The sequence below is a fragment of the Emericellopsis atlantica genome (genome assembly GCF_019669845.1).
Source record: "Emericellopsis atlantica unplaced genomic scaffold F5Z01scaffold_12, whole genome shotgun sequence".
NCBI lineage: Eukaryota > Fungi > Ascomycota > Sordariomycetes > Hypocreales > Bionectriaceae > Emericellopsis > Emericellopsis atlantica.
This window is the reverse complement of record NW_025764714.1, coordinates 444,168-470,418: the sequence shown is the minus strand read 5'-3', so window position 1 is coordinate 470,418 and position 26,251 is coordinate 444,168. Positions and strand designations below refer to the sequence as shown.

The window sequence follows — 26,251 nt, the reverse complement described above, 5'->3', positions numbered from 1 at the left end:
TGGCCATTGGGGGAACGAGGCTCAATCCGAGGTATTCCACCGATATTCGAGGAGAAGCGTATGTGCAATGCTCGATTCGGGTCCACCGATACACGGGAAGTGCTCTCAAGGATCCGCGGACACTGGGGTTTGGTAGATTGGCGCGGCGATGGTGCGCACGATGTGGTCTGGTGCTTTGTGTAATGTGAAGTGAGAGTTGAGGCTCTGCTGTCGTTGAAGGGCGGCCGCCTGGAGGACGGAGACTTTAGTGGGTCACTCGCTCGCAAGTTGGGCGGTTGGAGAGTGCCTACCCTACGCATCAACTTCTAACCATCATGAGAAGGCCAACTACAAGTGAAATTCGAATATAGGTCTAAAATACACTGTTTATAGGCATGGAATTTCATTTTGCTATATTTAAGTGTGAATGGACTGTTGCTTGGTGTCATTGGCACTTGAATCCATTGTTAGGCGATGATATGTGGTGTTAGAGCTACATATGTCAGATATGTACATCACTATCAACAACCACGTGCAAGTCAACACAGCCCAAGTTGTATATTCAAGTACTACTATGCTATCATCACTTGTGGACGTCAATGGGCTGCACACACAATGTTGCCCATAATTCAAAAACTAAAGACTCTTAACCTGCTAAACACGATGAATTACGGCCCATATACTATCGCCAGATTCCATATTGGCCGGAGCGGCAGCTGCAGCTTTGCAGTGACCCGAAACAAAGCACAGACGCTGAGAATTCCTCAAAAGTTGCAAAGACATTCCCCCAGAGCTTGTATGATCCTATGCTCATATGAAAATACTAGAATCTGGAACGCCATCGCCGATGCTGACTCCCACGACGCCCAAGATCAGTCCCAACATCATGGGCAACATGATATAAGATTCCCGTTTCAATGTCAGACCGCGAAATTATGCCCCCACATTTACAGACACCGCATGGCATCCAACGCGCCGGATCGTGTTTTATTGTGTTGTTCCTGTTTCTGATCACTGGCATGCCATCTGAGACCTCACGACCCGATCGGGGACGTCCTCGACATGGCCACAGCTTGTAAACAAGTTTACACGCCCAAAGGGGGGCGCATCTCTGATAAGCTAGCCAAGCCAACGCTCCAGCCTATCTCGGACCTGGCCGATCAGACTGCTGTCCGCCGCCTTGGCCGTCGAAATCGCCCCGAGCGCGCGCACGCCCTCGTGCGGCCTCTGCCCTCGAATCTCGTCCTCGCTGAACCAGGCGCCGTGCAGGCCATACGGCACCCGCTGCGGCAGCTTGATCTTGGCCACGACGTCCTTCATGGTGCGCGCGTCGAGGATCCACAGCTCACTCGTCGCGTCGTCGCCGGCCTTATCCTGCGCGTCGAGCTGTGCCTCGTCAAACACGTAGAAGAGCAGCCACCCGTCGTCCTCGCTCACGCCGTCCGTCCGCGGCACGAAGCGCGGCTCCTGGGCGTACCAACCCGGCGGCATCGCGAACAGCTGGATCGGGTCGTGGGCGTCCTTGCTGGCCACGACCTGCTGCACGTTCCTCGCGTCCACGCTGCCCTTGATGGTCTGCGGGGGCTTCTCGACACCACGCGCAATCAGCGTCCGGGCGTCGATTTTGGAGAGGTAGTCAATCTTGGCGGCCTTGCCGAGCGCGACCGTGAACGACTTGGACGTCGTGCAGCCGTACACGTACCGGCACTCGCCCATGGCCCTGTCGGCGGCCACGACGGGGAACTCGAACGGGATGGCCGACAGAGCCCACTGGTGGCGGATCTGCACCTGGCCCTCGGAGAGCGGGAAGGCGTAGTAGTACAGCCTGCACTGCTCCTCCTCGGCGTACTCGGGCTGCACGGCCTTGACCTCGGGGCTGGCAATGTTGGCGGGGTTGAAGACCGTCGCGGCCGACGTCAGCCGGCAGGCCAGCAGGTTGACGACGGTGTCGCGTTGGGCCGTGGCCTTGCTCACGAGGGTGGTCGTGTCCCAGCAGTTGGCGGTGTGGAAGATGAGGCAGGGATTGGTCTCGAACCACTTGACCTGCTGCGGCGCGTAGCGTGGGAAGACGCCGAAGCGAGACCGGCTGGACGAGTCGTAGTGTAGAGGCGGCAGGCCGCGCATCTGGTTCATCGGGTCGAGCACGAGCGGCAGGTCCATGATGACGGTGTGGTGCGAGGAGACGCCAAAGTCGTGCATCATCTTGGGCGACGAGATGCCCGGGACAGGCTGGTCGAATGTCGAGGGGGGGCTCGGCTCCTTGGAGCTGGAGGGCTTGACGATGGAGTATCGCACGTAGGGCTTGGCAAACGTGGAATGGAAGGCGATGAGCTCCTTGCTCACGGGGTCGACCCTCGGGTGCGCCGTCATCCACTCCCTCATGAATGCCATGGGGCCCTCGCCGCCAAAGCCGCTGCGCTCGTCGCCGTCGTCCTCTCGCTGCGCCCTGCGTCCGTTGTACCAGCCAATGGTCTCGAGGGTGGGCAGGAGGAAGCGCAGCGGGGGGCCGCTCTCACACGTGGCCAGGGCGCGACCGTCGTGGTAGACGACATTCGTGTTGGCCACGCTGATCTTCTTGATGGTCGGGCGTCCCGGGAAGCGCGACACCATGGCGAGGGCGACTGCGCGAAAGATGGCCCACATGACATGTAGAAGCGCGCTGGCCGGGCTGACGAGCGTCGCGATGCTGGGCAGCAGGGGCCTGGCGAGGGACTGGTTGTGCTTTGCGTAGCAGTAGACGTCTGTGAGGAGGTACTGATTCACGAAATGGGGCTCTATCGTCTCCATGTCGCTGCCATCGTCGGCGCGCTGGTGTTGGCGCTGGAAGAGGACGCCGGCGAGCATGCCGTCGCCATCAAACCAGTGGGCGTCGCGCCCGAGGTCCTCGTTGGTGACGGGGTTGGCGCCATTGCGGACGTACTGGCCGCCGGCGAGGTCGCGCGGGATCTCGCCCTCGTAGGCGCACGGTGTGAGTGGGAGTGTCGAATGGATGGGCGCAAAGTTGCCAGAGAGGTAGCTGTCACGAAGGGTCAGTGGTTGGAGGGACAGAGTGTAGGTGTGAAGTCAGTTGAGGGCAACGTACGGATGGCGGGGCTTCTTGTCGTGTTGCATGATGTATGGATCATGGGCCCTCCCAAGGTAAGAGTGTGTGTGATGGAGAGGAATGCTTCAGACGGGTGAAGCTGCTGCGATCTCGAGAATGCACATGGCAACTAGCATGGCAGGCGTTGAAGCACCAGACACTGCCCTGACTACCTTGCCTTGCCTTGGTCCAGTCCCCCCGAGGGTGTGATCGATCGCTGGATGACGCAGTTGAGGTGTCAGACACATGGCGCGACTGGACGTGGAATGCCGGAGCAAACTCGGCAGCGCACGTACACATCCGGTAATAAATCAATTGGAAGTTGGCCAGATGCAGTTGGTCTGGCACTGGACTCTGGGCTGAGCCGGCTGGGCGCTCTGGGTCATCTGGGGTGTAGAATGATGAGTCGTAGATCGAGAGGGTGGCCTGTCATCAGACTTGATGCTCGATTTGGTGGGTGATGAGATAAGTGCAGGGTAAGCAGATCACAAACCACCACCCTTGCTGGCAACATGTCGTTTGCATCACCTTGATCAACCGTTGCATCTCTTCCACACAACGCCCGGTATGCTCGGTCGAGCCTCGAGACACTATTGCCCGGCGCGGCACGACCTTCCGAGAAGCGCTCACGCGGATTTGCAGATCGTGCAGCGATCTGGCCGGGCCATTCGCGGATAGCGTCCACGTTATCCATGCTGCTATGGTCCATCATCCACCACCATCGTCTGTCGCGACGCGCATCGAAGACCACGCGCGCACCAATGTGTCAAGGTGTCCAGACCACGGCACGTCGAAGCCGAGAAGAGCCAGCAAAATGGCATTCAGGTCCCCCTTTTCCCGTGCGGTAGCTCTGCGACGTGGTGCGATTCTCGTTGGCGTCACCTGGTCTATTGACTGGAATCGAGAGTGGTGAGATCATACATTCTGACAGCTGGGCGCTAACTTGATCTTGGGACCTCCCAAGGCGCGGAACGCTCTACGTATCGGAGAAAATTCTGACAGCACTCCATGTCCCGCCAGATGCATTCGCGATGATGATTCCACACGCTATTGGGCTCCGGCCGTTCGGCAGTCACTCATGCAGTACGGGCCAGGCGAGGTGGCCGACGTCGATACGCGGATGACATGGTGCTGGGTGGAGCGGCCTCGCAGTCGATGAGGTTGTATACGAACGTGTATATAACCTCGGGTTGTCACACATCAGAGCAGTACTCGGTCAGTCATTCAGTCCATCAGTCAGTCTCAACCCCAACACCACACCAAAGACCTCAAGACATCACCATCACCATGGGCAACGAAGCTCTGTACGTGAACCGCGTCGTCGCTGTAAGTCTCCCCTGCCTGCCTGGTGCCTGCCCCAGCTTACACCTCGCAGCCCCAGCCGGACCTGGGCATCACCACCCATGGCTCGGACTGGCTCTACGCCGTGTGCGCCATCATGTCCGTGTCCTGCCTCGCGACGGTGGCCCACTCCATGACGGTCCCCCACAGCCGACGCCTCTTCCACCAGATCACGGGCGTGCTGCTCCTGGTGGCTGCCATCGCCTACTTCAGCATGGCCTCCAACCTGGGCCAGGTGCCCATCCAGGCCGAGTTTGTGCGGCCCGGGTCGAGCCAGGTCGGGGCCGCCGGCACGCGCGAGATCTTCTACGCGCGCTACATTGACTGGTTCGTCACGACGCCGCTGCTGCTGACGGACCTGCTCCTCACGGCGGGCGTGCCCTGGTCCACCATCCTGGCGACCATCCTGGCGGACGAGATCATGGTCGTCTGCGGCCTCATTGGCGCCCTGACCCAGACCCGGTACAAGTGGGGGTACTGGGTCTTTGGCATGTTCGCCTTCTTCTACGTCGTCTACAACATCCTCGTCGTGGGCCGTCGCGGCGCCACCGTGCTGGGCGGGTGGGCGCGCAAGACGTACTACGCGTGCGGCGTCCTGACCATCTTCCTCTGGTTCCTCTACCCCATCGCCTGGGGCGTCTGCGAGGGCGGCAACGTCATCCACCCGGACTCGGAGGCCATCTTCTACGGCGTCCTCGATGTCCTGGCCAAGCCCGTCTTCTCGGCCATGCTGCTCTACGGCCACACCAAGATTGACTTTGCCACCCTGGGCCTGGGCGTGCGCGAGCCCGGGCACCCCAACGGCCATGCGGCGCACCACGAGAAGGCGGCGATGGCTGGCTACCAGAATGGCGCGCACAATGGTGCCTCCAATGGTGCTCACAATGGTGTGTCCAATGGTGCCTCCAACGGTGCCTCGACTGCCAACGGTGCGCAGCCCCCTGTTGCGGCCTAAGGTCACGCACGGCGACTGGCAAAAGTCGATTGAACCAACAGCAGGAGAGTGTCGGAGGATGATGGATAGGGTGGTAATGGAAAGGAATGGCTGCGACATGGAGGTCGCAATTGTTCGCGCAGCAGCAATACCCGTCGACTCAGTTGACACAACGACTTGAACACTTTAAGCTCTCCAACAAATAGCAAATACACATAATTACCATGACAGAATAGCGTCCAAGCCCGTCCCGCATCGTATACCCCACTTGTCGTCGTCAAGTCCGCCGACGCTGGCCATCTGCCGTGTCAAGATCCGGACCCCTCACAGCGTGAGGGGAGGATGGCGCGAGGCAAGTTGAGGAAAACCGGCACATTGTCTTTACCCAGCCATCAGTGGGGCGAGCCGGATATAGTCTGCGTATATATACGTATTGAGGAACCTCATCTCTGCGAGTGGCATCGCTCTGGCCCTGGACAGCACTACCCACTCCGTCACTCCGCATCCAGTCCACATCCGCATCGCACAATGACACTCCCCTTCCACGCCGACCACATTGGATCTCTGATCCGGCCAGAGTCACTGGCCAACCCGGACCAGCAGGACCCGGCCACCCTGGCGGCGGCGCAGAGGTCGGCCATCAAGGACATTGTCGACCTCCAGCAGGCCAACGGCATCCGCGCCCTGACGTCGGGCGAGTTTGACCGCAAGTACTACTGGTCCGGCTTCTTTGAGAACCTCGGGGGCTTCCGCGAGGTGAGCCCCGTGCCATGGGAGCTCACGCGTCTGTCGGCGCCCCCCATCGCGGCGCTCAAGAAGACGGGGCGCCAGTATCCCCACGCCGCCGTGTGCGAGGGCAAGATCACGTACGACAAGAGCCCCTACCTCGAGAGCTGGAAGATGCTCCGCGACCACCTGCCCGAGGCGCAGTGGAAGGAGTGCAAGTTCACCATGCCGCCGCCGTGCTACTTCCACCTGCGCCTCGCCCCGGGCAAGTGCTACGCCTCGTCGGCCTACGACTCGGACGAGGCCTTCTTCATCGACCTGGCCAGCGCGTATCGCCAGGAGATCAAGACGCTCCACGCAGCCGGCCTGCGCAACCTGCAGATCGACGACCCGACGCTCGCCTACTTTTGCTCCGAGGAAATGGTCGAGAGCCTGCGCAAGGACGGCATCGATCCGGACAAGCTCTTTGACCTCTACCTCTGGGCGCACAACGAGTGCATCCGGGACCGGCCCGCCGACATGCACGTCGGCCTCCACGTCTGCCGGGGCAACTTCTCAAAGTCCATGCACTTTAGCGAGGGCTCGTACGAGCGCATCGCCGAGCGCTTCTTCAAGACGCTCAACTACGACACCTTTTTCCTCGAGTACGACAACCCGCGCTCCGGCGGCTTCGAGCCCCTGCGCTTCCTGCCTCGGCACAAGAACGTCGTCCTCGGCGTCGTCACCACCAAGGAGCCCGAGCTCGAGGATCCAGAGGTCATCAAGTCCAAGGTACTCGAGGCGGCCCGCATCATTGCCGACGGCCAGGGGCGGACCGTCGAGGAGGCCATGGGCAGCATTGGTATCAGCCCCCAGTGCGGCTTTGCCAGCGTCGCCATCGGCGCGGATGGCATGACGGAGGACAAGATGGTGCAGAAGCTGAAGCTGGTCAAAGATGTCGCCAGCCAGCTCTGGTCAGGCCGTCAGTGAGTGATAGGACTGTCGTCGTCATGCGCACGGAGAGACTCCTCCGGCAGGCGTGCAAGACACGACCCCAGATCTGCCTCCCTCCCTCCAGGAAATGCGGTGCCAATGGAATTACAGCAATTGACAGCTGCATGCATTGATCCCCGCATTAAATGAATGAATGAATGTCTTGATTCCACTGTGGCAGCGAATGCTCTCCCACACATCGACTGCGTCATTGCTCTCCGGCCTGGTGATTCATGATCATGATCTCATCCCTATGTAAAAGGATGCACGTCGAGCGCATGCACCTTGTATGTGCCTGGATGGGCAGTAGTTGGAGATATGAATATCATCTGCCCCTCAGTGCGTCGTCGCATCTTGACTGCCAGACCTCCCTCGACTCACAACATCTCACTCACTGCCATCATCTCACGCAGCATCACCAACAGGCCTCGCCAGCGTCAGAACCAGCAGCCCTTTCGCGATAACGATCGACAGGACAGCAAGATGGCGTCCGTTATTGACCAAGCAAAGGTATCATTTTTATTGTCTCCTGCGTACATGTAGATAGACCCCGAGCCAAGAGCGACAGGCTGACAATCAATGTCTCCCCTATCAGAACACCCTGGCCGAGAACTTTGGCCACGGAGCCGACAAGCTCGCCACCCACAGCTTCTCCCTCGACCAGACACCAGACCTCAGCGGCAAAGTCGCCGTCGTCACGGGAGGATCCCAGGGCATCGGCTACGGCGTCACCCACACCCTCCTCAGCCACAACGTGAGCAAGCTGTACATCCTTTCCACCGACGAGCAAGTCGTCAGGGGCGCCAAAGAGGCCATCGCCAAAGACATGGGCAAGGACGTCGCGGACCGCACCGAGTGGATCCACTGCGACCTCAGCGACTGGAAGCAGGTCAAGGACGTGGCCGAGAAGATCAAGTCGCAGGAGGAGAGACTCGACATCCTCATCAACAGCGCCGCCCGGGGCATCATGACCTACCAGCTCACCGACTACGGCGTCGACCGGCACATGGCCGTCAACCACATGGCGCACGTCATCCTCACCTCGCATCTGCTGCCCCTGATGAAGGAGACGGCCGAGAAAAAGGGCACCACCGTCCGCATCACGAACCAGGCCAGCAACGTGCACGAGAGCGTGCCCAAGGACCTCAAGTTTGAGAGCCTGGATGACCTCAACCAGGACCTCGGCCCCAACACCCAGTACGGACGCTCCAAGCTCGCGGCCATCCTGTACGCCCGCTACTTCAACCGCAAGGTGACGCAGAACGGCCATCCCAATGTCCTGATGAACGCCACCCACCCGGGCATCGTGAGCACCAAGATGAGCACCCAGGACATTCACGAGCCGTAGGTTCTCTTCCTCTGGACCTCAAAAAAACGTCCACTCACTCACACCCCCACAGCTTCCCCCTCGGTGGCTACGCCATGTCCGCCGGCCTCGAGCCCTTCAAGAAGGACCAGTTCGAGGGCGCCAAGAGCACCGTCTACGCCGCCACCCTCATCGAGAGCTCCGGCAACTACATCTGCCCGCCGGCAGTCCCCGAGCCTGGCAGCGCCGCCTCGCAGGACGAGAGGCTGCAGGACAGCCTGATGGAGCTGACGCGAAAGGTGGTCATGGACAAGACGAAGCGCGAGTCGGCTGACCAGGGATGTCCCTTTGACGACCTGGTCCTGCACTAGACGCATAGACACGCAAGATGCATAATACAATTGACACGAGAGGCATGTTTCATCGTCATTCATGTACTGTGCTAGCCATGTCCAGTCCCCTACGCGTGGCACGAGGCCTCGCATCCAGTGCAGCCGGAGCCCGCCGTCTTGGTCGTCCCACCGGACACGACAGCCGGGCCGGGCGCCTGGTAGCTGCTCACAGGGGCGTACATGTTGAACAGGATGCCCGGGTCCTGGGCCGAGTAGGCACCGGGGAACTTGACGGTCGCGGGGGACGCATTGCCCGAGCCGTCGACGGTGAGTTGGTAGCAGGTCATGTAGAGCTGGGCGCCCCCGACGCCGCTGGCCGTGTGCAGGGCGATGACCTCGGCGCGGAGGAGGTAGTCGCCGGCGGGGGTGTCCTTGGGGATGGGCACGTCGACGAGGCCGCAGCACTTGTTCATGTCCTTGACGCCCCAGAAGTCGTCGCTGCCCGAGTAGCCGCTCGGGTTCTTTGTCCAGCTGTCCTCGTAGATCTTGTACCACCCGGTCGACCCGTCCGCGGTGGCGGCGTTGTCGACCTTTGTGAGGTAGGCCATGACGGGGCCGTAGTGGTTGCCGCCAATGGCCTCGTTGGCGCAGCTCCGGTCGTTGGGCTGCTGGTGCATCTCGACGGTGACTGTGTCACCGGCTGCGACGCCGCACTTACCCTTGGCCGCGGCTGGGTTTGCATTACAGCGGAGGGCGTTGCTTGAGACGTCCGTCACAGGGCTGTTGGAGGCTGGGAGACGGGCACAGGCCGAGCCGTGAGACAGACATGTTAGTTGGAGAGGTTAAGGCTTGACAAGACAAGACTCATCTGATCCTCGCCGTTGATCCAGAGCTGCTGGAAGGTGGCATGGCCCATGGCCTGCGAGGCCGCGAGGGCCGCAAGGACGGAGAACTGGAAGGACTTCATGGTAGCTGGAGAAGACTTGGTGGCGATGGTGCTGAGGACCGACAACAGAGGGGGAGAGAGCGTCGAGGAAGCCATCTTTATACTCCTCGATCTCTGCCCTGTCAGCCCCCATCCTCTTCCCGCATCTATTGTCCACTGTGCGAGACAGGCGAATCACAATGCCGACAAGACAGATGCATCAGCATTACGGTCTGCAGCAGCCGAAGGCCCAGACGGTGCGAGATCGACGTGGTGAACGCCAAGACGTTGCAAACAGCACCTCCTCGGGAGATTCACTTGACAAACGTCGTGGTGATTGGCAGCGGCCTCGAATAGGACAATATATACGGCACTGCATGCCGGGTTGGGGAAGTATCTCGGAGCCACAGGGTCCGGGGGAGCGCATGCCCCAGGAATCCAGGATGCGACGTGAAACGACACCATGAACCATGTTGGCCGACTTGGTAAATCCATCTTGATGCCCGGCGGGTGCTGTGGCGGCGGTCTGTCCCCGATGGGCCAACTGCCGGTTCTGAGTCTCGTCCGCGCGCTGAAAGGCACAGCCTGTGCTCAGTCTGGGGTCGATCTTGATACGTCTGTTGGATATGGCGAGTACGTCCGTCTCTACTCGATATGGTTGGTACCTGACTCCTCGCGCTGTTCTTGACCACTTCATCTCGCGCTGCAGGGCTGGTGCATCGTTCAATGAAGACGCCTGCTACAAGCTGTCCTTGACGTGCTCATATCCAGACGAGACAGCCTCGGTGCAGCCTCGAGACAGAGAAGCAGCCTTGTTGCGATCCTGGAGAGCTTCAGCCATCGAATAAGGCAGAGATGGACGATGCGCACAGCAGGCTCAAGGCTGTCGGTGCCACTGCCATTGTCGTCGCGCTCCAAGGACAGTAATCGTCGTGGGAGGTACAGGTGACAGCGCTTAGCGACGGCTGTGCATAGGGAGTCCCATTCTTGATCGAGGCACGGTAAGCAACGAATGGATGTGTGCCTTACTCGGATCTGTAGCAGGTGAGACTCCAGAATACGCAGGTGACGAGCACAGACGCGAGACCGAAACGTGACCAGCCCAGGCGCACGTCACGCGACCTCAGCTAAGCTCGGCATCTCGCACTAACACCACGGGAGCACGATAGCACCGTCATCAACATCAGGATGGCATAGTCAGCCTTCCGTCTCTGCTCTCCCTGGTTCAACGCTGCAATGAGCATCCGTGTGCTTTTTGATCACTTTGAACTCACTTGAATCCCCTTGGAACAAGCCTTGCCATGCGCTTCACTTGCTAGGCTGCTATCAGCCCTCTCAAGGTGTATGTACAGTGAATGAATGGTCTATCCGCCTGAAGCCTAAAGGACTCGAAGCCTACAGGCACCGCATTCAGCGATGCGTCCTATTATCCGCATTGAGTTGGCGCTAGAGACGCCCTACGGCTGCTACGGACGGTGCATTAGCATATGCCACTGCTGCCTCCAGGCTCCATCCGCCCCGCCGCCAGATCTGATCTCATACTGACTGGAGCCATCGCGGTGAGTGAAGGCTATCCTCGTATCTGCATCACCTCACCTCACCTCACTTCACCTCGCTTCACCTCACTAACAACCTTTTCTTGCGTGAACAGCACGCGCAGCTCGCATCAACTTTTAGATTCGCGTTGGGAGAGGCTCGTGCCTACAGAAGAACCCGCCCATTATGTTCGACCTCTTCGCCATGCTCCTCTCGTAAGTTGCCGGCTGCCCCGCCAGCTAAATCCAGGGTCCTACTCGTAGTCGCACAGCTGACAGACAGCGATGCAGCTCCGTCGCCTCGTTCCTCTTCCCCATCTTCGCCTCGTACAAGGCCCTCAAGACGTCGGATCCCGCCCAGCTGACCCCATGGCTCATGTACTGGGTCGTCTTCTCCGTCGCCCTGCTCGCCGAGTCGTGGCTCCTCCCCATCCTGTCCTGGGTGCCCTTCTACGGCTACGCCAGGCTCCTCTTCCTCCTCTACCTCATCCTCCCCCAGACGCAGGGCGCGCGCATTATCTACGAGGAGCACGTCCACCCGTTCCTCCAGGACAATGAGGCCAACATTGACGACTTTATCGCATCCGCCCACGAGAGGCTCAAGACCGCCGGCCTCTCCTATCTGAAGCAGGCCATCGAACTCATCAAGACAAATGTCCTAGGCCTGCCACCGTCCCAAGAGCCCCCCGCGCCACCCCAAGCACAGGATACGTCCCCGCAGGGTTACACGCAGTCTCTGCTCGCTCGGTTTAGCGTGCCCGCCGCCAAATGGACAGGGTCAGCCAACGCGGGTGCCGATGTGTACAACCTCCTGGCGAGTGCCGTGACGGCGGCGGCCACGGCTGCCGGTCACTCCCGTGGCGCCGAGAACAGCATCATCCCACCCAACTTGCAGTCGTCCGGCGAGAAGATGACCTTTATCGCCGCGCAGCGGGAGAAGCTCGCTACGCTCCTGTCAGCGCTGGACGCGGAAGCGCAGCAGCTGCAGACAGCCGACACGCAGGCGCACCAGACCCGAACCTCGCCCATGCACCTCGACGCTGCCGACGAGGACGGCGAGCCGACGCAGCGACCACCCAGCGGGCTGAGCGCCTGGAGTGCCCTAAGCAAGAGCCGCAGCGAGACGGACTTTGAGAAGATCGAGGCGGACAGCGAGGACGAGGCCTCCCTGCGCCGGCGACAGAACGCGTCCGGCGGAGGCGGCTGGATGTCCTGGAGCTGGGGCGCGGCCAACGATCCGGCAAAGAGCTCGGGAGTCGATCAGTAGGAAGGTCTGCAGCCCCAGTATTGGCAGGAGTATGGCGTTTTCGATTAGACTGCGGACGACGGTTGGTTTTTCACACACCTGGGGGACCACACGCCCTGGGGACCACACACCCTGATATCACCATAGACTACCAGTCTTTTCCGGTAGGAATAGCTCTGTATCGTACAAGTAATATTACCAACCATGTCTATGCGCTCGCCTGTAGGACCCTTTTCCGTTAATGGTGACAATGAAATGATGGAGCGCTGCTGCTGCTGCTGCTGGCCCCAATATGATGTACACGAATCGCGTGAATTCCACGCGATTGCCGCCCAGGCACCTGAGCGTTGGCACCTTTATTTGACCTTCTTCCAGGGGTACACGACCTCCACGGCCCCCTTTTTGTACCACAGCGTCCGCTTCTTCTTGGTCGTCGCGTGCTCGACCCAGACCTCCTGCATCTCGCTCTTCTTGAACTTGCGGATGAACTCGGGGTCCCAGAGCTCCGAGCCGATCCCGAGGTCCTTGCAGCAGCGCATCAAGGCGTTGGACTTTGTGCCCTCCACCGAGGAGGGGAGCTGGTCGGGGCTAAAGTAGGCGTTCTCGCCCTGCGCCTGTGCGACGAAGCTGGTGGAACATGTTAGGGAGACTTCAAAACAAACAAAAAAAAGACACGGTAGACTCACCGTCCCTGCGCAATGAGGGCGTACTCCCTCGTGACAATGTTGGACCCGACAATGGCCTCGCCACGCGGCGCTAGACCCCAGCCCATGGGCCCAAAGACCTCGTTCAACCGCCGCCTGTACTTGATCTCGGGCAGGTAGATGATGCCATCCGGCTTCACCTCAATGTCTGTGGTCGCGAGCGGCCGTGCCAGCGTGGCCGCCTGTTCCTTCGTCACCGGCGCGACGCCGAGGCCGTAGTAGCTCGTCGTCCAGTCAATCTCCTGCACGGCAGGGCTGCCTTCTGCCTGGCCTGGGTAGTGGAACGCTGCTTTGTGCTGCGCGGCTGCCGTCGGCCGGGGTGTGGACTTTGCGCTGGCCCTGGAGGCAAATGCGGAGGTGCGCGGGGCGCGTGTGCTGGGCTTATTGCTGTCGGCGTCTTTCGTCTCGGTCGTCGTCTTAGAGGGAGTTTCGTCGCTCGTATCCTTGCTTGTCGCGTAGGAGCGCGCACATTGGGCGGGCGTTTGCTGCCAGGCAGCGTTGGATGCAGCACAAGCTCGACGTGCTGCCTGGCGAGGAGCGGCCTGGACGGCTCTTTGGAGGGTAAACATGGCCGCGACGCTGGGTTAGGCTTGTGTTTGGCTTCGTGAGAAAGATGACGACGGGGGACGGAGAAGCTGTGGATGGATGTGGATGGATGGAGCTTCGACTTTTCGTGACGGGATTCAGGGTCTTCTCTTTGCAGGGATGCCAATCAGAGTCCTCAGTGACCTGCTAGCTATCCACTTTCAAGAGTCCTCTTTGATCATTTTATATGTGAAACAAGTGTATGCAGCGCTGGTTCGAATAGATTTATGATACAGATTGGTGTACAGGTGGTGAATACATATTGCTACAGGTTGTCGAGGGGGCGACTGTCTCAAGCGTCTCGGCTGGCGGTGCGCTCCTCGTTGCCATGACGCTTCCAACACTCCTTGAACTCTTCCATCTGGCTTGTCAGTATTGCGAAGACGAATTTGATCTTTGGTGTACTGACCTCCTTGGCGCACGCTCTCCAGTCCTTCTTCTCATAGTAGCAGTCCGTCATTTTGGCATTCTCGACTGCCTCGCGTTAGCCACTGTGCCATGTCAAGGAAGCTCGTCTTGATCGCGTACCCGAGCAGCCCGTGCTGAAGATGCGTTTGTTCCTATCTCGGCTGTTAGCGGCTATGGTTGTCCTTCACCTGCGTACCCTAGTGTTCCGCGTGTCTGTTGAGAGTGGGAATTTCATGTTGGGGCTTCCGCTTTCTACTCACCATTCATCCGGCTCGTCGTCTTCTTCCACTGGCTTCGCCGTGACAATACTATTCTTGTCATCCTGTATCGATCCTGAGGCATTTTTCTCCTCTGTTTGCCAGTTTTGGACCCCCATTGTATGACTTGGGTACTGTGTTGCAGGAAGGACGTGCTGAGGTTGCAAAGGTGATCAATTTACCTGATAGTCCCGGGTAACTACTAACGGGATTCATTTCGCACATTTGGACTTGACTCACCAGACACACCAAGATGCCCGTCAGAAAACTCAACGTGCTGGTCTATACAGGCAAGTCGTAATGAAATCTCGGACCGAATCGTGCTAATGTCATGTAGGACCTGGTGCATCAACCGAGTCCGTCCGTCACTGCACCTTTACCCTGCGGCAGCTCCTAACCCCCAACTACGCGGTCATCCCCATAACCGAGGCCATCCTCCTCAAAGAACCGTGGGCGTCAACGTGTGCTCTCCTCGTGTTTCCAGGTGGCGCAGATCTGGGCTACTGCAAGGCGCTCAACGGTGAGGGCAACAGGCGCATCTCGGAGTACCTACGTCGCGGCGGGTCGTACCTGGGCTTCTGCGCGGGAGGCTATTATGGCAGTGGCCGTTGCGAGTTTGAATTCGGCGATCCTCTCCTCGAGGTGATAGGCAGACGCGAGCTGGCATTCTTCCCAGGCACCTGTCGGGGTGCGGCATTCAAGGGGTTTGACTACAAGAGCGAAAAGGGCGCGAAGGCCATCAAGCTGAGGGTAGCAAAGGACCTGTTCGCCGATGACGTGCCTCAGAGAATCACATCGTACTTCAATGGAGGTGGTGTTTTCGCTGACGCAAAGAGCTTCGGTCCCAGCAAGGTACAGGTCCTTGCCGAGTACGAAGATGAGCTGGATGTGGATGGAGGCGATGGCAAGGCAGCAGTCGTACTCTGCAACGTTGGTCAGGGCAAAGCCGCGCTCATAGGGCCACATCCAGAGTACGTTCCCCGAGGTGCATGCACGCATGCGTGCGTCGCTGACGAATGATGCAGGTTTGCAGCTATCAATCTCGACCCCAAAACGGACCTCCCGGGATACAAAGATCTCATAGCCAGACTTGCAGAGGACGACCGCGCACGAATCGCCTTTGTCAAAGCTTGTCTGGAAAAGCTCGGTCTCCAGCCAAACGATGCCGCCGTTACAGTTCCAGAGCTGTCGGATCTCCATCTGACCTCAGCGAACAACGCTGACGTGGTGGAGCTGCTCTACGCATGGAACCCGATCCTGGAGAAGGAAGATGGAGCCGAGTTTATCAAAGGAGAAGCTGACGTCTTTCGTATTGAAACTGTCCAGGAGGCGCTCAACATGTCTGAGATCAAAGACTCGCTTCCTCACGACGATCATCCCCAAGACAAGACCGAGTCATCCCTTGTGAAGAAGATTATTGTCCACGAATCGGGACTGCCCTCGTCCAAGGAAACACCGAGGTGGAATTTCAAGCGCTTCTACGTTAATCTGCGACGCTACCAGTTGATGGAGAAGGACGCAAACACCTGGGGGACCACTCTCATGTACGGCGAGGTGGTCACCAGCACAGTCACACTCTTGGAACAGTAAGTCTTCCCAGCATGACACACGATGGCCTGTCTCACCGCGTCCAGAAACCCAAAGCTTCTCTCCAAACTACCGCATGGCTTCACGTTGGCGGCGACAACCCAGACTGCTGGTCGTGGTCGCGGCGCCAATGTCTGGATTGCGCCTCCTGGGATGCTCATCTTCTCAACCATTATCAACCACCCGGCGCACCTGGCTGCGAGCCGCCCCATCATCTTCATCCAGTACATCACCGCCATAGCCATCGTCGAGGCCATCCAATCGTACGACCAGGGCTATGAGAAGCTTCCAGTGAAGATCAAGTGGCCGAATGATATATGTAAGGTCTTGCCCACCATTGCGATGCAGAAACAAAAAAAGCTGACGGCCTCCAGACGCTTTGGATCTCTCACAAGGCGACTCCGGAGAGTATGTCAAGATTGGTGGCTTCCTGACCCAATGCTCCTACTTTGATGGCGCGTATCAGGTCATCCTGGGTATCGGCATCAACACGATCAACTCCCGCCCCACAACATCCATCAAAGATCTCCTACCCGAAGGCGCGCCCCCTGTTCATGTCGAGACCTTGCTGGCCCGCGTCCTCACGCGGCTGGAAGCGCTGCATGCGCAATGGATTCGCGAAGGGTTCACGGCGGAGATGGAGACAAGGTACTACCGCAGCTGGCTGCACACAGGGCAACTCGTCACCTTGGAGCAATACGGCGGTGCCAACGCGCGCGTGCTCGGCATCACCCGCGACTGGGGCCTGCTGCGCGTCGAGGAGATCGACGGGCGAGGTCGGGGGACGGGCAAGATGTGGGCGCTGCAAAGCGACGAGAACAGTTTCGATTATTGGAGGGGTCTCATGAGACGCAAGTTATAGTCGGACGGCAGTGCGCCCTTCTATCGAATAGAAGCATCAGAGAAGAAACATGAATGAAAAGTCTAGATCATATACATTAGGCCATCTCTCGAATGATAATATGGCACTGTCCATCTTTCTTTTTTTCTAGCCCAGCCGCCCGCTCATCGGCAACTCGATGATGCCTTGTGTCCAAAAAAACGCCGTGCCATGCCGCAGTCGAGTGAAGATGTACATGTACAAGTGATACAAAAGGGGATCTCTTTCCTCCCCGTTTCCCCCAGCCGCTCTGCGCCTTTCCGTTTCGATGTCGGAGTTTCCGTGGATTCATGTAAACATTTACCGGTCCTTGTACATCTTGGGCTTGAACCCTTCCTTCACCTCGGCCTCTTGTTCAACTTTTTCTCGTATCGGCCCCATCTCCCTCTCGATGCGCTCCTTGGCCCTCACGATTTTGCTCTGCAGGTAGAAACTACCGCCCTTGGCTGGGTCGTTGGTGTCAAAGAGCTTCTTGTACCGCTCGAGAACCGTCTCAATATCGGCCTGCCCCCCGGCCGGCGGCTTGACGTTGAGGATCTTGCAGGCCTCGTCGAGGGTCATGTTGCCCGTCAGTGACGCGGCGCCCGATGTCGGGTTGCCATTCTTGGCCTGGGCGCGCTGGTAGGCGGACGCGGCCTGCGCTTGCTTGTATGCGGCGACAAAGGAGCGTCCGAGGATGCGGGAGCCGGTGACGAAGGCTGTGATGACGAACTTGTGCGCCTGCTGTCGTGTTAGACGTCGATGCCTGTGGTGGTGCTGCTCGCCTGCTAAAAGTCAGGGGTTTCGCGTGGACTGACCATGATGAAAATGTGTACAGGCGTTTAAGCCGTGTGGTTATCGAGGCAAGCCCCTAGGATGGCTGTTGGAGATGGTATTGGGACGTGAGGTTGACGAGCCTGAGGGTAGGATCGTGGAGATGGCGTGCGTGCTCATCGATTTTTCCCAGCACGAGTCCGTCTCTCTGCGACGCGGCGGTCGTTCCCGAAGCACGGGATTGGGGAAGATTCCATCCGTGCCGAGAATTCCCCGGCGACTCGGGTTTGGCTTCACCGAAGCTTCACCGAGCGGATTGGCTCTGATTGGTCGCCTACCTACCCTGTGGCAGGTTCACGGCTTTCTAGGAAGCTTCCCTCTTCAATGTCAAGAGTTGCGTAGACTTGTATCGAGACCTGGTGTATTTTTGCTGACGATAGCTGTTATGTTGGATGCTAGGGAGCAACATGTATGCAGGGACGGATGTCACGGTGCACTGAGAACCGTTTCGATGCAGCCCCTCCTTAATCAGCATATTCTACATGTACACACATATTGACATCTGACTTGACCGACCAGCCGTTCTTGTCAACTTCATGACGCCATGACCATGATGCTGTCGGCGGCTGAGATTGAGGATTTGTTGGCCAACAATGGCAGTGGTCTTACGCCCGACGAGTACGATGAGCAGCCAGAGACTGAGGATGTGATGAAAAACCGAGCGGCACTCCTCACTCCTGTTCTCGAGACCTGCCAGCAGCTATGGGACGCGAAATCCGACGACCTCAAGCTGGTGGCCCAGAAGTTGGGAGACGGAAGCCGGGATGGTATGAGACCTGGAGCTGAGCTGCCGCGGCGACGACTTGCTAAGTACCATTAGTGGCCTGGCGTATCGCCTTTGGAGAGTCGGGTATTTTGAACTTCTTCCTCGAAATCAATGCTGCAAAGTCCTTGTCCCCAGACTTGCAGCTACATACTCTCCGACTCGTGGGCAACTCGTGTGCCGATACCGATCAGAACAGGGCTAGGGTGGTCGAGGCTGATCTCTTCAAGCCCATCATGGACTTGCTGGAGGACGAGAGCCTTACCCCAGTCGTGGTTCCAGTACTGTACAACATCGTTGTCGACTACGGTAGGTATTCCTCACCTTGGAGCAGATATGACCTGCTAAGACTCACAAGAACCGGCACAACTACATGCTTCCCGGGCGAACCTCAGTGCGGCGCTGATCGGCCGTCTCGCTGGGCCCAGCATCGATGAGTTTGCCCAGTTAGTCACATACATGTGCAAGACACTGGTTCTCATCAGTGGCCAGGATGGCGAGGCAACACGAGCAGACCCATCCACAGTTCGCGTGCTGCTAGGACTAGCCAACCGCGAGCCATTCTCAAGCGACATTGAGGACTTTGCCATTCTCACATCCGCAGCGGCTGCCTACCTCAGCATGGAGGAATTCCAGGTCAGACTGATCAGTGACGGTCAGCTGCCTCTTCTCCTCAGCGCCATCAAGCACGCAAACACGGTGTTCAGTGATGTGCAGGACAAAGACGGCGAAGACTTGACTGCTTTACTGAAAGCTATGCGCTCAACTTTCCAGCAGACTCTGGCCGACGTCACGGCACAGGACACCTTCTTGAAACAGTACCCCCTCAACGATCCTGTATCGTCCGAGTTATTCAGTTGGCTGAACGGGGCTAATCGGCCTCTACGATCAGCAGCATGCCTTTCTCTGGGTAATCTCTGTCGGTCAGATGCAACTTCAAAGGCAATGGTGCAGGAGCACAAAGCCCACGAGCCGCTCATCAAGCTGATTGCAGACCCGGACGCACGAGATGCTCAAGAGCTGCACGCTGCGTTGTCTTTCCTCAAAAATATGGCTATTCCCATCGACAACAAGCCCGCGCTCGTGGACGCCCTGGAGCCAACCTGCGTTCCTCGTATACTGGCGCTAGACAGCATGCCTCAGGTGCAATTCGCGGCCGTGTCACTGATCAGGCTGCTCCTCATCAACTCACCGAACAACGCCGAAGCAATCTGCAGCCGCTGGCGAAGTGATGGCCAGGTCGACGAGTCTGACACTGTACAGAAGTTGGCCGAATTGTTCAAACGCTCGGACACGGAGCCTGTCAAAATGGAGATTGCCCGAGGCATACTGGGACTATGCCGAGTTGTGCAGTCGCAACCTGTCCAATCTGTCCTGAAAGACATTGCAGAAGTCAACAACTTTCACGACGACGAAGAGTTGAGGGAGCTATTTTGGAAGAGGTACGACTTTACAGAGCCTTTGGCTTACTTGGTAGCCCAAGCCAAGTGGCCATCAGTTCGCTCGGAAGCGTGGTTCGTGTTTGCTCTCATCTGCCGCTCCCAGGAAGGCAGCCGAGCCCTCTCCAAGGCTCTGGAGGACGAGAAAGCTTTCAGCTCGCTGTCAGAGGCAGTGACTGGGGAGCAAGGTATGGTGACAGACGTGTCCGAGGAAGCGCCCACGGACGCAGGGCTTGTACCAGGCGGCACATCGTTGCAGCTTGAACCGCAGCAAATCGACCCGGCACGCCAGTCAGACATGGCACGCGTGGACAGGGAGAACGCCGTGGTCATGTGTCAGGAGCTCTTGAAGCATCAGCCCGAGGACTGGCCTCGACGAGGCGCTCTGCAAGCACTCGTCAGTCAAGGCACCCGCAAAATTATAGAAGGCAAAAGTTCATAGACATCAAATCAAGCATGCACGCGTGGATCCCGAGGACTTTCATTCGTTATTCCATTGACCCTGAAATACAGAGCAGGCCGGTGATCATGCTATTCATACGACCTGGAAACCTAGAATCATCCATCCCCACACTAGACCCCCCGGCCGGATAGTCCCTCGTCGGAAACCGGACACTGCTCCCCATCTCCGTGATAAAGAGAAACGCAAAGAGCAGTATGACCTCAGAACACCAATTCCCTTTTTGAATCGCAACCCAAGCACCCCTAGGAAAGAGGAGGCGTTTATTTCTTGGCAGTCTCGGCCTCGGCCTTCTCCCTCTCGCGCTTGTCGCGAGCACCCTGCGAGCGCTTGATGGCGCGGACGTAACGCAGCTTCGCGTAGGCACCGCCCTCGACGGGCTCGGGCATCTCGCTCTTCTTGATCTCCTTGACGGCCTGGTCGGTGGGGGCAACGGGGAGGGCGTTGGAGATGAGGGTGACCTTCTCGACCTCGCGGGGGTTGGTCTTGGTCTCGCCGGCCTTGGGGTTGTTGGACTTGCGAGGGAAGACAATCAGGCGGTCCTTGTAGGCCTTGAGGCGGGCGACGTTGGCGGCGAGCGACTCCTCGGAGAGGTTCTGGCGGCGGAAGTCGACGCTGATGCCGACGGTGGGGGCGAACTTCTTGGGGATACCGGCCTCCTGTAGGGCAAGAATTAGTCGCCGCACCACGAAAATCTCTCACAGCTTCCACAGAATATCCATACCTTGAGCTCGGCGAGGGTGAAACCACGGCCCTCACGGACACGGCGGTTGTACTTGAGGGTAGGGCATCGCACAATGGGGCGGAGCTTGTCGAGGGGACGGGGCGCAACGGCGGCAGCCTTGGCCTGACGAGCAGTGCGCCTGCTCTTCTTCTTGCCGGGCTGGTCAAAGTGGCATCGGACCCTACGCTGCCAGTCCTTGCGGAAGTCTATTTCATGGTGGTCAGTCTCGCTGCTCGCTGTCGTTCGTGGTCGTCGGGTTGCTCACGGGTCTTCACGATCTTCTGGTTGTGCTTGATCGCCTGTCGAGGAAAAAAATGTCAGTATGGCATTCTTGAATTCATTGCGTGCTGGCTGCCATCACGTACCATTGTGCCTGTTTGCGATCAACGCTGCCTGTTGTCGGTTAGTCTTGTCGTGAGGGCTGATGAAAATAATCCGGGCCTGCGCAGGCTCTCTCACAAATCGGTTCGTAGGTTTTTGCCCTGCGTGGGGGAGGCACAAGAATTTCCAGGTCACGTGGGGAAGGGTCCGGCAGCCACAAATTGTCCTTGTGGCTGGAGCCACCAGCCACCCAACTTCGCTGCCGAGGGTACGTAGTGACCACATGCGCCACATCGACATGAGACAAACTTGCAATGTCGTTGAGCGATGTTGAAGCGTACATGTATGAATATGATTGGGTTATGTCAACACGTTGTTTGTCTATTGTCTAGCAACCTGGTACGCTTTAACTCTTCGCCCACATCTTTTGTGCGGTAAAGCAGCACCGGAACCAGGGCCAATCGTCGACAAGACCTGTTAGACAATACTTGATACTTGCAACTTGCACCCGCGTAAATCTCTTTTCTCGATGTACTGGCTAGCAGACGTTTCTTGGTATTAACATTTGGATGGGGGAATCGGTTTATTCAATAAAACAGTGTGCCTCCCTGGCAAGGGGGACGGACATGCATCAATCCGCAAAGCGCAAGATTGCGCCCTGCTTCGTGCATGTCTCACGCACGGACCGTCTCCTCTGTCTATATAATTCCCTCTTCCCTCGCAACTTACTGAATCCGAACCATACTTACCTTGTTTCTTCCAAGGCAGCTCAAGATTTGCCTTGGAAAGTAAGGGTGGCCTGCATTGCACATCGCGGCGTCGACCCTTGCTCTATTGCCCTTCGGGGTCATAGGAAGCACAATTTTTGATGGCCTCAATTTTCATTGCAATGCTGCTCTATGTGGCTTTGCGAAGAAGATTCCCCGTGTGTACTTGTACTTGTGAAGTGAAACGCTCTCCAAGCGTTGGAGTGCTGTCGAGAGATGTGAAGTCGCCTCCACACCCTCCCTGTGAACTCTAACAAACTCGGCCAATCCAGCTGTCCTTCAGCTTCCCCTACTTCGTGCTTGTCCTGCCTGCCGTGCCACCAGCAGCTGAAGTTCATTTAGCTCGTATACGTAGTACTTGTAGTGGGCTACACTGAGGATTCTCTGAACAGGCTGTACCAGGGTCACTTCATGTCGTTGGGACGGGATGCGTTCCTTTTCCTCTGCCAGCATGGGACACTGAATCGACGGCCAAGGATATTAGTTCTGGACTTGTTATTCCATAATGTACGTGCATAGCCTTCAACAAATTAATAGATAGTGTTGTTGTCCGAAACATGAAGCTGGCAATGCTTGACCAGCTCGGAAGCGAGGCTCTCCAAAATCCACTTGCCATCCGGTCCAACCTACAAGCAGGGCACTACGCACTGATGCATCTCGCTGGTATTTAAAGGCTCTATTACTTCGTATTGTCATTTTATTTATTATCCTCAGGAGTACTCCGTACTCCTCGACACATTAGTGTGTTGGACATCCCAGTGCATGCTGCTCACGCGCCATCCGTAAGAACACATGCAACCATGCTTCACTGTCATCAAGACACAACATGCTCGACTGAAAATACACCTTGTCGCCATCCCAATTGAACATTAGACTCTTCGTCTCCTTCAATATCTGTCCATGTCCTTTTCACTTACACGGATCTTGCTGCCCATCCGTATCGAGCTGTCGCGCACAGACCACCCACGTGATGACCAATGAAACGACGAGCCTCGTCCCATCATTGCGAAAATCTCATGACACCACGACTGTAGCTTCCACGGGCCAACCCCTTCCCCAGGCCTACCACCCACGCAAATCGCCATGGCTTCCCGCATCGGTCCCCGGAGCGTCAAGGACGCGACGCGCTTCACCTCGAATATTCCGCACGCCGGCGCCAAGGGGCCCTCCTCGGCCGCGTCCGCCGTCCAGAAGCCCTCGGCCGTGGCGAGCTCCCGCATCCCAGGCGAAACCCCCGAGCAGCGCGTCCGGCGGTTACGACAGGCCCATCTGGCGGCCCAGCAGGCCCAGATCAGCAAGGCGGACAGGGTCATCAGCGTCTCGCGGAGGTTCTTTGACGCGGCTCATCGGTTCACAGTCGGGGGCGTCATCCTCTTCACTGGTAGGGTTCCCCCCACGCGTAGTAGCACACTGGTCACAGTTTCGGATCGCTGAAAGCCAGAGCAGTTGTCGCCGGCGTCGTCAGTGTATACTCGGTATGGGACATGCTCCGATACAACCGCGCCCGTCGCGCCGAATGGATCGAGGCCCAGAAGAAACTCGAAGCCGATGAACTCGCCACCGCACGACTCGCCTACCTCAAGGGCCTTGCGACCGAGGAACAGATTGAGCTTGTAGAGGAGGCCAACCGCGAGGCGGAGAAGAGGGGCGAGAAATTGCCGCCTCTGCTGGCACCCCCAGAGCACCGCACGCACTTTGAGGAGACTGTGCAGCCCGCCTTCACCGAGCGTACAGAGGGCGGAGGCATGGGCAAAGGCAAGGGCATCTTTGGTCTCTTCTCCGGCAGCAGCAAGAAAGAGGAGAGCAACGTCCCGGCCGTGGCGAACAACGTGCAGGCTGAGGTGCAGACTATCGAGGACAAGGCCTTGGGGGCGTGGGAGCGTGAGAAACAGAACCAGCGCGAGGGCGGGAGCCTGGATCGGTTAGGGACGGATCCGTCCCCGGAAAAGAAGAAGGGCTGGCTCTGGTGAGGGGCGGGATATGTACATGATGGCATTGGGAAGGCAGGCTGTATCATATGTGTAGATCAGGCAGTGCATTAGACGGCGCTTGGGGCTCTTTGTACATGTATATCCTAGGCGAGCTAGTATTCAAGCATTGTAATTGTCACGCGATTTTCGTGACCAATATGGGGAAACGCAACGCTGGTTGATGATGCCTGTGACAGGCTGGTGTTCGGTGATTGTACGCGAGAAATAACATGAAAAAATCCTGGCAGCGAATGTCGGTGTGTGTCGCGTCCTTCTCTCTCCGCTTTGACGATGTAGGTATACCGTGAAAACAAAACAAACAAAAAAAGACTCCCAAAGCGCCTATACAATGTTGACCCTTGAACCAATCCTAACCCATGCAAACATCCCTCGATTCGGGCCTGCGCCTCGGTTGGGCAATCTGCTCAATGCCATTCTATGAGATGATGATGTGATTGAAGTGCCCTGGGACCTTGAGACGGCACTTCTCGCAATCTTGGCGGTACCCGACACTAAAGCTCTTTTTCATGCCAGGCTGCCAGGTCCACGTGTTGATGGTGTGCTTGCTTCGCATGTGGCCTCGACGCTCAGGAGACGGGGACTCGCCCTCGGGAGGATGCGAGGAGGCGCGACCCTCGAGTCCCATTGTAGCATTGGGGTGCTCCATGCCGTGAGGCGAAGGGGGCTGCAGCGAGACGTTCATGCCGTCTTCGTATTCCGAGATGGGCGAGGGCAATCGCCTGTTGTTCTGCAAAGATTGCCAGTCGGTCTGGGTGTCCAATGTCCTCGGAACACTGTGCATATCCTCCATGTTATTGTTGTTCCAGTGGTGCTGCTGGCCACGGACTTGCGCAGCAAAACTGGGCTGGACCGGGGTGGGCATGCGCTGGGTGGCCGTGGAATTGTCGGCCTCTGGGGCGAGGTGATTCGAGCCATGGTGCGAACAGAGGCTGTCAGTCGCCATGTCCATGTCGGAATCAGTCGTAGATGGCCCCGGTGCTTGCAAGTACGAGGAAGCTTCGAGATGGGAGTGTCGAAGCTGAGCTGGCGCGGCGTTGAGCGGCGTCACAGAACTGGCCGGCAGGAACTGTGAGCCGGATTTTGGCGACATACGCATCGGGAGGCTCTGTTGAAGTCGTTTCTGCTCCAGTCAGTATGGTGTTCTTTTCTCTTCTCCGATCAAAGCTACACCTACATTGCGGTGCTCGCTGAAGCTGCAGGGCCCATTGCCCATCATGTCTTGGTCTTCATCTCTGCCCCTCTTCCTGTTGTAATCCGCAGTGGTGTCCCAGAACGATTGTGCGTCGGCCATGTTGACTGTCTCCATGGAAGGTGTCGGAGATTTTCCGTCGGCCCTCGAAACACAAAGCGAGGATGTTGGTCGATGTGCTCCCGTGGGTGGGCAGACCGAAGGGGTGTATACTGAGGTATAGGAATCCCGCTGAATACGATGCTATGGACAGGGTCCCGCTGGGCCAGCTAGTACAATGGCTGAGCTCCCGCAGCAATCGCTTGGTTGAAATGACCCGGAGGAAGAAAATCGGTATGGTACAAAGGGTCGATGATGGTGAATGTAAAGTTTGGTGTCAATTGATCTGCTGTGAGGGGAAGGAGCTCAGGAAGGCTGGGTGCTACGCCGTGGCAAGTCGCAGGTCCAGCTGACGGAGGTGCTCAGTGAAGGGTGGCGTCGGTCAATGGACGCCGAGGCGAGAACGTACGCTAAGCTAGACGGTGACCGATCGGCATGTAGAGCGCAGTGACCAGCACTGTGCCCCTGAGTGAAGAGTGATCTGTATTATATGGTTCTTATGGTGAGAGTTGGGCAATGAAATGAGAAACAAAAGGTTGCATGGTGCAATTGCTGGTAACGTGGGAAGAAGGTGAACGGACTGAACCACTCGCAGAGACTGACTCGGGCCAAAACATGGATGGGGCTTCGCGACCTGGAGCAGACACGCAAGGGTCCCAAAGGCCTCGACACGCGCCTGGGCACCTTGTTGAAGTGCCGTTTGGAAGCCCGCATGAGACCCGCAGACGTCTGCTACATTTTAATAATAAGTTGGCTTCTTCTCAGCACTGTTTAATTCCCTTTGACGCAGAAGCTGGAGGAGATCGCGAGGTACCGACCAACCAAGCGTACCCTGTACCATCATGAATTAGTACTTTGCATCGACGCTTGCTTCGCAAACCAGATG

The 26,251-nt window shown here is 57.8% G+C and overlaps 14 protein-coding genes across 14 annotated transcripts; 7 read left to right on the top strand and 7 right to left on the bottom strand.

The window, feature by feature from the left end:
* Nucleotides 1-1,098: 1,098 nt before the first annotated feature.
* On the bottom strand, nt 1,099-3,511 carry F5Z01DRAFT_743126 (retinal pigment epithelial membrane protein; the record flags this gene model as incomplete). Its single annotated transcript, XM_046266886.1, has 3 exons — nt 3,062-3,511; nt 1,192-2,995; nt 1,099-1,158 (listed from the first exon to the last, which is right to left on the bottom strand). The coding sequence occupies exons 1-3, from the start codon at nt 3,088-3,090 to the stop codon at nt 1,099-1,101; spliced, it is 1,893 nt and encodes a 630-aa protein (XP_046118655.1). The 5' UTR covers nt 3,091-3,511.
* Nucleotides 3,512-4,348: 837 nt separating this feature from the next.
* F5Z01DRAFT_673873 (bacteriorhodopsin) lies at nt 4,349-5,357 on the top strand (the record flags this gene model as incomplete). Its single annotated transcript, XM_046264984.1, has 2 exons — nt 4,349-4,387; nt 4,437-5,357. The coding sequence occupies 2 exons, from the start codon at nt 4,349-4,351 to the stop codon at nt 5,355-5,357; spliced, it is 960 nt and encodes a 319-aa protein (XP_046118654.1).
* A 507-nt stretch (nt 5,358-5,864) lies between these two features.
* On the top strand, nt 5,865-7,031 carry F5Z01DRAFT_621366 (uncharacterized protein; the record flags this gene model as incomplete). Its single annotated transcript, XM_046261201.1, has 1 exon — nt 5,865-7,031. One exon carries the CDS (start codon nt 5,865-5,867, stop codon nt 7,029-7,031), a length of 1,167 nt encoding a protein of 388 aa, XP_046118653.1.
* Nucleotides 7,032-7,517: 486 nt separating this feature from the next.
* F5Z01DRAFT_681276 (retinol dehydrogenase 12) lies at nt 7,518-8,711 on the top strand (the record flags this gene model as incomplete). Its single annotated transcript, XM_046265671.1, has 3 exons — nt 7,518-7,544; nt 7,630-8,378; nt 8,435-8,711. 3 exons carry the CDS (start codon nt 7,518-7,520, stop codon nt 8,709-8,711), a joined length of 1,053 nt encoding a protein of 350 aa, XP_046118652.1.
* F5Z01DRAFT_91337 (glycoside hydrolase family 61 protein) lies at nt 8,553-9,968 on the bottom strand. The gene is made up of 2 exons (XM_046267211.1): nt 9,541-9,968; nt 8,553-9,487 (listed from the first exon to the last, which is right to left on the bottom strand). The coding sequence occupies exons 1-2, from the start codon at nt 9,712-9,714 to the stop codon at nt 8,801-8,803; spliced, it is 861 nt and encodes a 286-aa protein (XP_046118651.1). The 5' UTR covers nt 9,715-9,968; the 3' UTR covers nt 8,553-8,800.
* Nucleotides 9,969-11,319: 1,351 nt separating this feature from the next.
* Nucleotides 11,320-12,399, top strand: F5Z01DRAFT_673870 (TB2/DP1, HVA22 family-domain-containing protein; the record flags this gene model as incomplete). Its single annotated transcript, XM_046264983.1, has 2 exons — nt 11,320-11,348; nt 11,424-12,399. The coding sequence occupies 2 exons, from the start codon at nt 11,320-11,322 to the stop codon at nt 12,397-12,399; spliced, it is 1,005 nt and encodes a 334-aa protein (XP_046118650.1).
* A 167-nt stretch (nt 12,400-12,566) lies between these two features.
* On the bottom strand, nt 12,567-13,945 carry F5Z01DRAFT_91448 (mitochondrial genome maintenance MGM101-domain-containing protein). Its single transcript, XM_046267212.1, has 2 exons — nt 13,065-13,945; nt 12,567-13,005 (listed from the first exon to the last, which is right to left on the bottom strand). Exons 1-2 carry the CDS (start codon nt 13,649-13,651, stop codon nt 12,735-12,737), a joined length of 858 nt encoding a protein of 285 aa, XP_046118649.1. The 5' UTR covers nt 13,652-13,945; the 3' UTR covers nt 12,567-12,734.
* A 14-nt stretch (nt 13,946-13,959) lies between these two features.
* Nucleotides 13,960-14,451, bottom strand: F5Z01DRAFT_673868 (uncharacterized protein; the record flags this gene model as incomplete). Its single annotated transcript, XM_046264982.1, has 4 exons — nt 13,960-14,028; nt 14,077-14,141; nt 14,196-14,227; nt 14,336-14,451. The coding sequence occupies 4 exons, from the start codon at nt 14,449-14,451 to the stop codon at nt 13,960-13,962; spliced, it is 282 nt and encodes a 93-aa protein (XP_046118648.1).
* A 134-nt stretch (nt 14,452-14,585) lies between these two features.
* Nucleotides 14,586-16,781, top strand: F5Z01DRAFT_681274 (biotin-protein ligase; the record flags this gene model as incomplete). Its single annotated transcript, XM_046265670.1, has 5 exons — nt 14,586-14,622; nt 14,670-15,303; nt 15,358-15,918; nt 15,967-16,238; nt 16,315-16,781. The coding sequence occupies 5 exons, from the start codon at nt 14,586-14,588 to the stop codon at nt 16,779-16,781; spliced, it is 1,971 nt and encodes a 656-aa protein (XP_046118647.1).
* A 318-nt stretch (nt 16,782-17,099) lies between these two features.
* On the bottom strand, nt 17,100-17,599 carry F5Z01DRAFT_636200 (Pam16-domain-containing protein; the record flags this gene model as incomplete). The annotated part of the gene is made up of 2 exons (XM_046262198.1): nt 17,100-17,519; nt 17,597-17,599. The coding sequence occupies 2 exons, from the start codon at nt 17,597-17,599 to the stop codon at nt 17,100-17,102; spliced, it is 423 nt and encodes a 140-aa protein (XP_046118646.1).
* Nucleotides 17,600-18,003: 404 nt separating this feature from the next.
* Nucleotides 18,004-20,290, top strand: F5Z01DRAFT_654662 (armadillo-type protein). Its single transcript, XM_046263439.1, has 3 exons — nt 18,004-18,379; nt 18,433-18,684; nt 18,734-20,290. Exons 1-3 carry the CDS (start codon nt 18,157-18,159, stop codon nt 20,254-20,256), a joined length of 1,998 nt encoding a protein of 665 aa, XP_046118645.1. The 5' UTR covers nt 18,004-18,156; the 3' UTR covers nt 20,257-20,290.
* On the bottom strand, nt 20,291-21,479 carry F5Z01DRAFT_654657 (60S ribosomal protein L13). The gene is made up of 4 exons (XM_046263438.1): nt 21,364-21,479; nt 21,264-21,297; nt 20,999-21,204; nt 20,291-20,933 (listed from the first exon to the last, which is right to left on the bottom strand). The coding sequence occupies exons 1-4, from the start codon at nt 21,364-21,366 to the stop codon at nt 20,538-20,540; spliced, it is 639 nt and encodes a 212-aa protein (XP_046118644.1). The 5' UTR covers nt 21,367-21,479; the 3' UTR covers nt 20,291-20,537.
* Nucleotides 21,480-23,097: 1,618 nt separating this feature from the next.
* F5Z01DRAFT_90693 (cytochrome oxidase c assembly-domain-containing protein) lies at nt 23,098-24,274 on the top strand. The gene is made up of 2 exons (XM_046267209.1): nt 23,098-23,467; nt 23,533-24,274. The coding sequence occupies exons 1-2, from the start codon at nt 23,170-23,172 to the stop codon at nt 24,054-24,056; spliced, it is 822 nt and encodes a 273-aa protein (XP_046118643.1). The 5' UTR covers nt 23,098-23,169; the 3' UTR covers nt 24,057-24,274.
* A 23-nt stretch (nt 24,275-24,297) lies between these two features.
* On the bottom strand, nt 24,298-25,622 carry F5Z01DRAFT_90707 (uncharacterized protein). The gene is made up of 2 exons (XM_046267210.1): nt 25,252-25,622; nt 24,298-25,197 (listed from the first exon to the last, which is right to left on the bottom strand). The coding sequence occupies exons 1-2, from the start codon at nt 25,381-25,383 to the stop codon at nt 24,493-24,495; spliced, it is 837 nt and encodes a 278-aa protein (XP_046118642.1). The 5' UTR covers nt 25,384-25,622; the 3' UTR covers nt 24,298-24,492.
* Between the last annotated feature and the right edge of the window lie 629 nt (nt 25,623-26,251).

Excerpts from the sequence above, each read along its gene's own strand:
- F5Z01DRAFT_91337 (XM_046267211.1), bottom strand. The coding sequence starts at position 9,714 with ATGGCTTCCTCGACGCTCTCTCCCCCTCTGTTGTCGGTCCTCAGCACC. Across the intron at positions 9,488-9,540 it reads GGATCAACGGCGAGGATCAG|GGCTCGGCCTGTGCCCGTCT; the intron begins ATGAGTCTTGTC and ends TGTCTGTCTCAC.
- F5Z01DRAFT_91448 (XM_046267212.1), bottom strand. The coding sequence starts at position 13,651 with ATGTTTACCCTCCAAAGAGCCGTCCAGGCCGCTCCTCGCCAGGCAGCA. Across the intron at positions 13,006-13,064 it reads GCCCTCATTGCGCAGGGACG|CTTCGTCGCACAGGCGCAGG; the intron begins GTGAGTCTACCG and ends ATGTTCCACCAG.
- F5Z01DRAFT_654662 (XM_046263439.1), top strand. The coding sequence starts at position 18,157 with ATGACCATGATGCTGTCGGCGGCTGAGATTGAGGATTTGTTGGCCAAC. Across the intron at positions 18,380-18,432 it reads GGGAGACGGAAGCCGGGATG|TGGCCTGGCGTATCGCCTTT; the intron begins GTATGAGACCTG and ends AAGTACCATTAG. Across the intron at positions 18,685-18,733 it reads CAACATCGTTGTCGACTACG|AACCGGCACAACTACATGCT; the intron begins GTAGGTATTCCT and ends AAGACTCACAAG.
- F5Z01DRAFT_654657 (XM_046263438.1), bottom strand. Across the intron at positions 21,205-21,263 it reads CCAGAAGATCGTGAAGACCC|ACTTCCGCAAGGACTGGCAG; the intron begins GTGAGCAACCCG and ends ACCATGAAATAG. Across the intron at positions 20,934-20,998 it reads TCACCCTCGCCGAGCTCAAG|GAGGCCGGTATCCCCAAGAA; the intron begins GTATGGATATTC and ends CTTGCCCTACAG.
- F5Z01DRAFT_90693 (XM_046267209.1), top strand. The coding sequence starts at position 23,170 with ATGGCTTCCCGCATCGGTCCCCGGAGCGTCAAGGACGCGACGCGCTTC. Across the intron at positions 23,468-23,532 it reads GGGCGTCATCCTCTTCACTG|TTGTCGCCGGCGTCGTCAGT; the intron begins GTAGGGTTCCCC and ends AAGCCAGAGCAG.
- F5Z01DRAFT_90707 (XM_046267210.1), bottom strand. The coding sequence starts at position 25,383 with ATGGAGACAGTCAACATGGCCGACGCACAATCGTTCTGGGACACCACT. Across the intron at positions 25,198-25,251 it reads GCTTCAGCGAGCACCGCAAT|AAACGACTTCAACAGAGCCT; the intron begins GTAGGTGTAGCT and ends TGACTGGAGCAG.